At 32.9% G+C, this 12,732-nt stretch overlaps 1 protein-coding gene across 3 annotated transcripts in view; it reads right to left on the bottom strand.

Moving 5' to 3' along the window:
* Positions 1 to 3,402: 3,402 nt before the first annotated feature.
* Positions 3,403 to 12,732, bottom strand: part of dgkzb (diacylglycerol kinase, zeta b) — a 76,426-nt gene continuing 67,096 nt past the window's right edge. For all 3 annotated transcript variants that reach the window (XM_076077555.1, XM_076077556.1, XM_076077557.1), the window contains one exon: positions 3,403 to 4,373. In XM_076077555.1, coding sequence (XP_075933670.1) covers positions 4,257 to 4,373 — 117 coding nt within the window. In that variant the 3' untranslated portion in view covers positions 3,403 to 4,256. The remainder of the gene's footprint in view (positions 4,374 to 12,732) is intronic.

A 12,732-nucleotide genomic window follows, 5' to 3' on the forward strand; every position in this document is an offset into this window, starting at 1 on the left:
AACAACTACAAAGAGACTTCAAAGAAACCCAAAGCAACTAAGAAGAGACTTCAAAGAAACCCAAAGCAACTACGAAGATACTTCAAATAAACCCAAAGCAACTACGAAGAGACTTCAAAGATATGTAAAACGACTACAAAGAGACTTCAAAGACATGTAAAACGACTACAAAGAGACTTCAAATAAACCCAAAACAACTACGAAGAGACTTCAAAGAAACCCAAAGCAACTAAGAAGAGACTTCAAAGAAACCCAAAGCAACTACGAAGATACTTCAAATAAACCCAAAGCAACTACGAAGAGACTTCAAAGATATGTAAAACGACTACAAAGAGACTTCAAAGATATGTAAAACGACTACAAAGAGACTTCAGAGAGATGTAAAACGACTACAAAGAGACTTCAAAGCGATGTAAAACAACTACAAAGAGACTTCAAAGAGATGTAAAACGATTACAAAGAGACTTCCGAGAGATGTAAAATGACTACAAAGAGAGTTCAGAGAGATGTAAAACGACTACAAAGAGACTTCAAAGATATGTAAAACGACTTCAAAGAGATGTAAAACAACTACAAAGAGACTTCAAAGAGATGTAAAACGACTACAAAGAGACTTCAAAGAGATGTAAACCTACTACGAAGAGACTTCAAAGAGATGTAAAACGACTACCAAGAGACTTCAAAGATATGTAAAACGACTTCAAAGAGACTTCAGAGAGATGTAAAACCACTTCAAAGAGATGTAAAACAACTACAAAGATACATCAAAGAGATGTAAAACGACTACAAAGAGACTTCAAAGAGATGTAAAACAACTACAAAGAGACTTCAAAGAGATGTAAAATGACTACAAAGAGACTTCAAAGAGATGTAAAACAACTACAAAGAGACTTCAAAGAGATGTAAAATGACTACAAAGATACTTCAAAGAGATGTAAAACGACTACAAAGAGACTTCAAAGAGATGTAAAACAACTACAAAGAGACTTCAAATAGATGCCAAAATCTAGAAAACAACCACAAGGAGATGGAAAAGGTCGACAAAGAGTCTCCGAAGTATAAAAGATTTGTGCCTCTTTCTCTCTGGGGGTCTTGCTCTTATGTGGGTGCGGGGGGGGTTCAGCTGCACCTCTTTCAACACTTTGATCTGAATAGAAAAGTTGTTCTAAATCGGTAGAAACTTGCTTGAATTTCTATCTATCTAATATCTATGTATTTTTTATCTTGTTTTGCGGCGGTCGTAATCTTGATGTTTGTAGCGTCATACGAGCCGGTTTGGCCTTCTTGGGCCAGATGGTCCACGTTTAGTCCAAATCTGCTCCCGTTACAGCCGCGGCCCCCCAAACCTCAGAACGCTTAAGCCTAATAATCTGACTATTGTAGTCAGAGCGGCATCAGGATTATAAAAGTAGGCTAATGTATTCGGATATTGTTCCTGTTGTCATCACAGACTCTATTATTCTGTTGTTCTTCTGCACATTTCTGGATTTAATTTCTCCTTGAGTTTCCTTCGAACAAACATCCATCAGCTCAGAGGAGGAAATGTAGTGTGGGGCTCTCGGCTCTAATTTGAAAAAAAGGAGAGAGTCAATTATCCACAAAGCACCTCTTTCCCTCTCTGTTGTGTTGAGAAAATGACAGCCTCCTCTTTCAGGCCTCCATTAAAGCAATGGTCCTCTTTCACATGTCAGCTGGCAGAGCAAATCCTGCTCCTCTCACTCCTCCTGCGGCCTTTTATGAAGAGAGAACCGGCTCTCAGCAGGCCTCCAGTCTGTCCTCCATCAATGAAGAAGAGGAGGGGGGGGGGGGGGGGCAAGCAGCAGCCTGAAAGAGCCCTTTAGATTTCCCCTCAAAAGAATACTGATTCATTGGCCCAAAACAAAGCCTCCTCTAGCCTGGTTTCATTTCTCTAAGGCCCAGCGCAGATTCCACACCACGTCTTAGGAGCTGACCCCCCCCCCCCCCACCGCCCTCAATAAAAACGTATTTGCATAAGAAAACAATGAAATCTTAGCATGAAGAACAGCAGAGGGATGCTCCCTTTGGTCCAAAACTAGCAGCAACATTTAGAGGAAGTTCCTCCTGAATCTCAGGGTTCACTCTCACATCCGGAGGGAAACATTCAAACCAAAGATGAAATGAATTTAAGATGTGAACAGTTTTGTTTTCTGAGCCCGAAGTTCAGACGAAACAAAGACGAGTGTGTTTCTGAGGAAACGATGAAGACGAGATAATTCACATTTGTAATCTCGTTTCTCCAAAATGTTTTTCTGCTGGAAGAACGACTTTTTGTAGAATTTTAGATCAAAATATAAAGCTAGAAATGCACGAACTCCTCCAGCTGACTGCAACAACAACAACAACATGAAGCTTATGAAACATCTGCACATCTTCTAGAAAGGATTTCCTTTTTTGGACCAAGTGGAAAATCACAGAAGTGATAAAAACACTAAATATTACATAACATACGATGAAATATAACAAACTCTTTCTTGTTTGTTTTAAATTAAGAGACAAACATAAACAGTAAAATCATGCAAAATCTGAAAATATATATATACAAATATGTTTATTGATTACAGGTCAAGAGTTAACTATATCAAATATAATTTAATATAAATCATCATATTCAAGAAAGAAGTATTTCAGCTTAAAGTGACTCGAATGATTAAAGCTTTATTTAAAAAGTAGCAGATTAAATCATCATCGTCATATACATATACATATACATATATATACATATATATATATATATATATATATATATATATATATGTATATAAATATATACATATATATATATATATATGTATATATTTATATATATATATGTTAATAAATTAACTCAGATTCAGTGAAAAGTGTAAAAGATCAAAACTCACTTGCTGAGCTCAGAGGAGCAGCCGGTCGACTGAAGAGAGGAAGACTTCTGTCTCTGCTGCACACACACACACACACGCTTTAATCCAAACACTGAGGAACAAAACAAGCTCACACCATTAACATGAAGAGTGTGTGTGTGCAGAGGAGGACCTTCTGGTCCTCTTTCTGGTCCTCTTTCTGGTCCTCTTTCTGGTCCTCCTTCTGGTCCTCCTGGTCCTCCTTCTGGTTCTCCTTGAGGTTCTTCAGGATGTTTTTTTTTCTTGAAGTGTTTAAACAAAATGATTTTAAAACATGTGAACACGTGTTAACATGTGAACACGTGTTAACATGTGAACACGTGTTATCGTGTGTTTCCTCGTGGATCCGTCTGATGTGATGAAGTTGATGTGAAGGAATAACAACGATGATGACAATGACGATGATGATGATGATGACGATGATGATTGATTTGACATATTTTACATATTCTGATGATTGTTTAACTCTAAATGGAATAATTTCATTTTCCTCTCAGAAAACTTAGCGACATGCTTTTTATTGCAGGTCATCAGAAATGATGAACCAAAGAAACAGTTATTACTCCGATATCACACAGATGACGTCATTCTGACTATTAATGTCACTTATTACTAAAACACACTGCTTTGGCTGAACACTGACGAGTCTATCAGCTACACACACATCACACTAAAGCTTCCTGCTGGCGGCCATCTTGTTTTACAGTTATGTAACAGACAAACAAACAGATCTCACATGTCGACTGAAATATCTAAATTCAGTCTGAAGCAGTCGAGTTTGAACTCAAAGCACAACCTGTTATTCTTTAATCTCTACAAATAAATCATAAAGAGCTAAATTCCATAAATCATAAAGAGTTAAATATCCAAATGTGTGAACAAACAGTAAACAGAAACATCCACAATGAGAGCGTCTCGTTCATCACATGAATACTCTCCTCCATAAAGACACATTCATACGTTCATAAACGCAGTTTGAAGCAGATCTGTGAGTCTTTGTGGCCTCGAGAGACAACTTTGAATTCACTTTAGTGTCCAGAGGACTGAAGCTAAACTCGACTTTACCAGAAAGAGAAACATCATCTCTGCTCTCTTAAAGGGGACGAATGAGTAATAATAATAATCATAATAATAATAATAATAGTCCATGTCAATGTGTCTCCGGTGTCCTCTTTTCTCTTTTGACTCTTTAGAGGTTTGAGAGGAGAAAAGCTGAAAGTGAAGGACCTGAAGACAGACGTGAGGACTTCAGACCGCCGTCTCGTGGTCCTCCCTCTGGACCTGAAGACAGACGTGAGGACTTTAGACCGCCGTCTCGTGGTCCTCCCTCTGGACCTGAAGACAGACGTGAGGACTTCAGACCGCCGTCTCGTGGTCCTCCCTCTGGATCATCTGGTAATGTTGCCGGTTCTCCAGATATTCAGTCAGTTCCTGGTCGTCGGCCTTCTCAGCGCGATGTTTGGGAGTCTCGCCCTGAAACACAAAGGATCTTAAATATTATTCATGTATATATATATGTCACCTGCATAAATATGTATCTGACATATTGAAATATGAAAGAAAGAGACATCTTATTTTTCACACGCTTCTAGATCCAAATATTCAAAGATATTAAGTTAAAAGGCTCAAATATTTATCTGATTATTGGAGAATATCTTCCCTCAAAAGATGATTTTAGTTGATATCATCAGCTCATTGGCACTGAAACGCTGCAATTTAGGCTAAAACACTAGTAGTGTAGTAAAGAAACACAGTAAAGTACAGTAAAGAAACACAGTAAAGTACAGTAGAGAAACACAGTAAAGTAGAGTAAAGAAACACAGTAAAGTACAGTGAAGAAACACAGTAAAGTACAGTAAAGAAACACCGTAAATACAGTAAAGAAACAGTAAAGTAAAGTAAATAAGTAAAGAAACAGTAAAGTACAGTAAAGAAGTAAAGAAACATAGTAAAGTACAGTAAAGAAACACAGTAAAGTACAGTAAAGAAGTAAAGAAACACAGTAAAGTACAGTAAAGAGATGCAATAGAATAAAGTACTAAAACACAGTAAAGAAACTCTCCACATGTCCACTTGTACATAACTTTAAATACTTTTCTCCGAAAGATTTTAGTAAATGTTTGGATCAACACTAGAATTTAAATGAAACTTTTCTGGGTTTTAATAATGTTTGTAATAAATGAGCCTCTACTTTAGATTGAAGGGGACAAAATTCAATTTTTCTTATTTTACTTATTTTATTATTTTCTGCAAAGGAAAACATTCAAAAGGCAATAAAATATTATTAAAAGTTACTACTATAGCAGGTGTTGATGAATAAATAGATGAATAGATAGATGAATAGATATATCAATAGATAGATGAATAGATAGATGAATAGATAGATCAATAAATAGATCAACAGATAGATCAATAGATAGATGAATAGATAGATCAATAAATAGATCAATAGATAGATCAATAAATAGATGAATAGATTGATCAATAAATAGATGAATAGATAGATGAATAGATAGATAGATGAATAGATCAACAGATAGATCAATAGATAGATGAATAGATAGATCAATAAATAGATCAATAGATAGATCAATAAATAGATGAATAGATAGATCAATAAATAGATCAATAAATAGATCAATATATAGATCAATAAATAGATGAATAGATAGATCAATAAATAGATCAATAAATAGATCAATAAATAGATCAATAAATAGATCAATATATAGATCAATAAATAGATGAATAGATAGATGAATAGATAGATCAATAGATAGATCAATAGATAGATCAATAAATAGAACAATAGATAGATCAATAGATAGATCAATAGATAGATCAATAGATAGATCAATAAATAGATCAATAAATAGAACAATAGATATATCAATAGATAGATCAATAAATAGATCAATAAATAGATCAATAGATAGAACAATAGATAGATCAATAGATCGATGATGGGAGAAATGAAGCAGCATGATAAAAACCCACTCCTCTCTAACCCTTCACACCAACAGTTTACACAATGAGTAACAAATGAACTATTTTCATTCGCTGGAGAAGAAGAAGAATAAAAAAAACTGCGATTATGGGCTGCTTCCTGTTACCACTACCTTCACCATGGCAACGGTGAGCCACAGCCATTGTGTGTCTCCCGGGGATCCTGCGGCGCTTCGTCTCTCGATGACACACAACATTAATCACTGTAAAAAGTGGGTCAAACTGAGCTGGAGACCCTTAAAGAGTCGCTGGGTCAGATTCAGGTTGGAGGACCCTGAACGCATCACTGAGCCGCCTCATATAAAAGGAAGCTGGTTAATGCTGAGTGTCAAAATAATGTTTGAGCTGTTATCAATAACAATGTTCTTATATGTTTCAACTGTTATCAATAACAATGTTCTTATATGTTTCACCTGTTACCAATAACAATGTTCTTATGTGTTTCAGCTGTTATCAATAACAATGTTCTTATATGTTTCAGCTGTTATCAATAACAATGTTCTGATATGTTTCAGCTGTTATCAATAACAATGTTCTCATGTGTTTCACCTGTTATCAATAACAATGTTCTTATGTGTTTCAGCTGTTATCAATAACAATGTTCTCATGTGTTTCAGCTGTTGTCAATAACAATGTTCTCATGTGTTTCAGCTGTTATCATTAACAATGTTCTCATGTGTTTCAACTGTTATCAACAACAATGTTCTCATGTGTTTCAGCTGTTATCAATAACAATGTTCTCATATGTTTCAGCTGTTATCAATAACAATGTTCTTATATGTTTCAGCTGTTATCAATAACAATGTTCGTATATGTTTCACCTGTTATCAATAACAATGTTATCATGTGTTTCAGCTGTAATCAATAACAATGTTCTCATATGTTTCAGCTGTTATCAATAACAATATTCTTATATGTTTCAGCTGTTATCAATAACAATGTTCTCATGTGTTTCAGCTGTAATCAATAACAATGTTCTCATGTGTTTCAGCTGTAATCAATAACAATGTTCTCATGTGTTTCAGCTGTTATCAATAACAATGTTCTTATATGTTTCAGCTGTTATCAATAACAATGTTCGTATGTGTTTCAGCTGTTATCAATAACAATGTTCTCATGTGTTTCAGCTGTTATCAATAACAATGTTCTCATGTGTTTCAGCTGTTGTCAATAACAATGTTCTCATGTGTTTCAACTGTTATCAATAACAATGTTCTCATGTGTTTCAGCTGTTATCAATAACAATGTTCTTATATGTTTCAGCTGTTATCAATAACAATGTTCGTATATGTTTCACCTGTTATCAATAACAATGTTATCATGTGTTTCAGCTGTAATCAATAACAATGTTCTCATGTGTTTCAGCTGTTATCAATAACAATGTTCGTATGTGTTTCAGCTGTTATCAATAACAATGTTCTCATGTGTTTCAGCTGTTATCAATAACAATGTTCGTATGTGTTTCAGCTGTTATCAATAACAATGTTCTTATATGTTTCAGCTGTTATCAATAACAATGTTCGTATGTGTTTCAGCTGTTATCAATAACAATGTTCTCATGTGTTTCAGCTGTTATCAATAACAATGTTCTTATATGTTTCAGCTGTTATCAATAACAATGTTCGTATGTGTTTCAGCTGTTATCAATAACAATGTTCTAATGTGTTTCAGCTGTTATCAATAACAATGTTCTCATGTCTTTCAACTGTTATCAATAACAATGTTCTCATTTGTTTCAGCTGTTATCAATAACAATGTTCTTATATGTTTCAGCTGTTATCAATAACAATGTTCTGATATGTTTCAGCTGTTATCAATAACAATGTTCTCATGTGTTTCACCTGTTATCAATAACAATGTTCTTATGTGTTTCAGCTGTTATCAATAACAATGTTCTCATGTGTTTCAGCTGTTGTCAATAACAATGTTCTCATGTGTTTCAGCTGTTATCATTAACAATGTTCTCATGTGTTTCAACTGTTATCAACAACAATGTTCTCATGTGTTTCAGCTGTTATCAATAACAATGTTCTCATATGTTTCAGCTGTTATCAATAACAATGTTCTTATATGTTTCAGCTGTTATCAATAACAATGTTCGTATATGTTTCACCTGTTATCAATAACAATGTTATCATGTGTTTCAGCTGTAATCAATAACAATGTTCTCATATGTTTCAGCTGTTATCAATAACAATATTCTTATATGTTTCAGCTGTTATCAATAACAATGTTCTCATGTGTTTCAGCTGTAATCAATAACAATGTTCTCATGTGTTTCAGCTGTAATCAATAACAATGTTCTCATGTGTTTCAGCTGTTATCAATAACAATGTTCTTATATGTTTCAGCTGTTATCAATAACAATGTTCGTATGTGTTTCAGCTGTTATCAATAACAATGTTCTCATGTGTTTCAGCTGTTATCAATAACAATGTTCTCATGTGTTTCAGCTGTTGTCAATAACAATGTTCTCATGTGTTTCAGCTGTTATCAATAACAATGTTCTCATGTGTTTCAACTGTTATCAATAACAATGTTCTCATGTGTTTCAGCTGTTATCAATAACAATGTTCTTATATGTTTCAGCTGTTATCAATAACAATGTTCGTATATGTTTCACCTGTTATCAATAACAATGTTATCATGTGTTTCAGCTGTAATCAATAACAATGTTCTCATGTGTTTCAGCTGTTATCAATAACAATGTTCTTATATGTTTCAGCTGTTATCAATAACAATGTTCTTATGTGTTTCAGCTGTTATCAATAACAATGTTCTCATGTGTTTCAGCTGTTATCAATAACAATGTTCTTATATGTTTCAGCTGTTATCAATAACAATGTTCGTATGTGTTTCAGCTGTTATCAATAACAATGTTCTAATGTGTTTCAGCTGTTATCAATAACAATGTTCTCATGTCTTTCAACTGTTATCAATAACAATGTTCTCATTTGTTTCAGCTGTTATCAATAACAATGTTCTCATGTGTTTCAGCTGTTATCAATAACAATGTTCTCATGTGTTTCAGCTGTTATCATTAACAATGTTCTCATGTGTTTCAACTGTTATCAATAACAATGTTCATGTGTTTCAGCTGTTATCAATAACACTGTTCCCATGTGTTTCAACTGTTATCAATAACAATGTTCTCATATGTTTCAGCTGTTATCAATAACAATGTTCTTATATGTTTCAGCTGTTATCAATAACAATGTTCTTATATGTTTCAGCTGTTATCAATAACAATGTTCTCATGTGTTTCAACTGTTATCAATAACAATGTTCTCATATGTTTCAGCTGTTATCAATAACAATGTTCGTATATGTTTCACCTGTTATCAATAACAATGTTATCATGTGTTTCAGCTGTAATCAATAACAATGTTCTCATGTGTTTCAGCTGTAATCAATAACAATGTTCTCATGTGTTTCAGCTGTTATCAATAACAATGTTCTCATATGTTTCAGCTGTTATCAATAACAATGTTCTCATGTGTTTCACCTGTTACCAATAACAATGTTCTTATGTGTTTCAGCTGTTATCAATAACAATGTTCTTATATGTTTCAGCTGTTATCAATAACAATGTTCTGATATGTTTCAGCTGTTATCAATAACAATGTTCTCATGTGTTTCACCTGTTATCAATAACAATGTTCTTATATGTTTCAGCTGTTATCAATAACAATGTTCTTATGTGTTTCAGCTGTTATCAATAACAATGTTCTTATGTGTTTCAGCTGTTATCAATAACAATGTTCTCATGTGTTTCAGCTGTTATCAATAACAATGTTCTTATATGTTTCAGCTGTTATCAATAACAATGTTCGTATATGTTTCACCTGTTATCAATAACAATGTTATCATGTGTTTCAGCTGTAATCAATAACAATGTTCTCATATGTTTCAGCTGTTATCAATAACAATATTCTTATATGTTTCAGCTGTTATCAATAACAATGTTCTCATGTGTTTCAGCTATAATCAATAACAATGTTCTCATGTGTTTCAGCTGTAATCAATAACAATGTTCTCATGTGTTTCAGCTGTTATCAATAACAATGTTCTTATATGTTTCAGCTGTTATCAATAACAATGTTCGTATGTGTTTCAGCTGTTATCAATAACAATGTTCTCATGTGTTTCAGCTGTTATCAATAACAATGTTCTCATGTGTTTCAGCTGTTGTCAATAACAATGTTCTCATGTGTTTCAGCTGTTATCAATAACAATGTTCTCATGTGTTTCAACTGTTATCAATAACAATGTTCTCATGTGTTTCAGCTGTTATCAATAACAATGTTCTCATGTGTTTCAGCTGTTATCAATAACAATGTTCTCATGTGTTTCAACTGTTATCAATAACAATGTTCTCATATGTTTCACCTGTTATCAATAACAATGTTCTTATATGTTTCACCTGTTATCAATAACAATGTTCTCATGTGTTTCAACTGTTATCAATAACAATGTTCTCATGTGTTTCAACTGTTATCAATAACAATGTTCTTATATGTTTCAGCTGTTATCAATAACAATGTTCGTATATGTTTCACCTGTTATCAATACCAATGTTATCATGTGTTTCAGCTGTAATCAATAACAATGTTCTCATGTGTTTCAGCTGTTATCAATAACAATGTTCTTATATGTTTCAGCTGTTATCAATAACAATGTTCGTATGTGTTTCAGCTGTTATCAATAACAATGTTCTCATGTGTTTCAGCTGTTATCAATAACAATGTTCTTATATGTTTCAGCTGTTATCAATAACAATGTTCGTATGTGTTTCAGCTGTTATCAATAACAATGTTCTAATGTGTTTCAGCTGTTATCAATAACAATGTTCTCATGTCTTTCAACTGTTATCAATAACAATGTTCTCATTTGTTTCAGCTGTTATCAATAACAATGTTCTCATGTGTTTCAGCTGTTATCAATAACAATGTTCTCATGTGTTTCAGCTGTTATCATTAACAATGTTCTCATGTGTTTCAACTGTTATCAATGACAATGTTCTCATGTGTTTCAGCTGTTATCAATAACACTGTTCCCATGTGTTTCAACTGTTATCAATAACAATGTTCGTAAATGTTTCACCTGTTATCAATAACAATGTTATCATGTGTTTCAGCTGTAATCAATAACAATGTTCTCATGTGTTTCAGCTGTAATCAATAACAATGTTCTCATGTGTTTCAGCTGTTATCAATAACAATGTTCTCATATGTTTCAGCTGTTATCAATAACAATGTTCTCATGTGTTTCAGCTGTTATCAATAACAATGTTCTCATGTGTTTCAGCTGTTATCAATAACAATGTTCTTATATGTTTCAGCTGTTATCAATAACAATGTTCTCATGTGTTTCAGTTGTTATCAATAACAATGTTCTCATGTGTTTCAACTGTTATCAATAACAATGTTCTTATATGTTTCAGCTGTTATCAATAACAATGTTCTTATATGTTTCAGCTGTTATCAATAACAATGTTCTTATATGTTTCAGCTGTTATCAATAACAATGTTCGTATATGTTTCACCTGTTATCACTAACAATGTTCTCATGTGTTTTAGCTGTTATCAATAACAATGTTCTCATGTGTTTCAGCTGTTATCAATAACAATGTTCTCATGTGTTTCAACTGTTATCAATAACAATGTTCTCATATGTTTCAGCTGTTATCAATAACAATGTTCTTATATGTTTCAGCTGTTATCAATAACAATGTTCGTATATGTTTCAGCTGTTATCAATAACAATGTTCTTATATGTTTCACCTGTTATCAATACCAATGTTCTCATGTGTTTCAGCTGTTATCAATAACAATGTTCTTATATGTTTCAGCTGTTATCAATAACAATGTTTGTATATGTTTCACCTGTTATCAATAAAAATGTTCTCATGTGTTTCAGCTGTTATCAATAACAATGTTCTCATGTGTTTCAGCTGTTATCAATAACAATGTTCTCATGTGTTTCAACTGTTATCAATAACAATGTTCTCATGTGTTTCAGCTGTTATCAATAACAATGTTCTTATATGTTTCAGCTGTTATCAATAACAATGTTCTCATGTGTTTCAGTTGTTATCAATAACAATGTTCTCATGTGTTTCAACTGTTATCAATAACAATGTTCTTATATGTTTCAGCTGTTATCAATAACAATGTTCTTATATGTTTCAGCTGTTATCAATAACAATGTTCTTATATGTTTCAGCTGTTATCAATAACAATGTTCGTATATGTTTCACCTGTTATCAATAACAATGTTCTCATGTGTTTTAGCTGTTATCAATAACAATGTTCTCATGTGTTTCAGCTGTTATCAATAACAATGTTCTCATGTGTTTCAACTGTTATCAATAACAATGTTCTCATATGTTTCAGCTGTTATCAATAACAATGTTCTTATATGTTTCAGCTGTTATCAATAACAATGTTCGTATATGTTTCAGCTGTTATCAATAACAATGTTCTTTTATGTTTCACCTTTTATCAATACCAATGTTCTCATGTGTTTCAGCTGTTATCAATAACAATGTTCTTATATGTTTCAGCTGTTATCAATAACAATGTTTGTATATGTTTCACCTGTTATCAATAAAAATGTTCTCATGTGTTTCAGCTGTTATCAATAACAATGTTCTCATGTGTTTCAGCTGTTATCAATAACAATGTTCTCATGTGTTTCAACTGTTATCAATAACAATGTTCTCATATGTTTCAGCTGTTATCAATAACTATGTTCTTATATGTTTCAGCTGTTATCAATAACAATGTTCTTATATGTTTCAGCTGTTATCAATAACAATGTTCGT

The sequence above is a fragment of the Anarhichas minor genome, unplaced genomic scaffold (genome assembly GCF_050575085.1).
Source record: "Anarhichas minor isolate MPS153535 unplaced genomic scaffold, ASM5057508v1 ptg000061l, whole genome shotgun sequence".
Classification (NCBI taxonomy): Eukaryota; Metazoa; Chordata; class Actinopteri; order Perciformes; family Anarhichadidae; genus Anarhichas; species Anarhichas minor.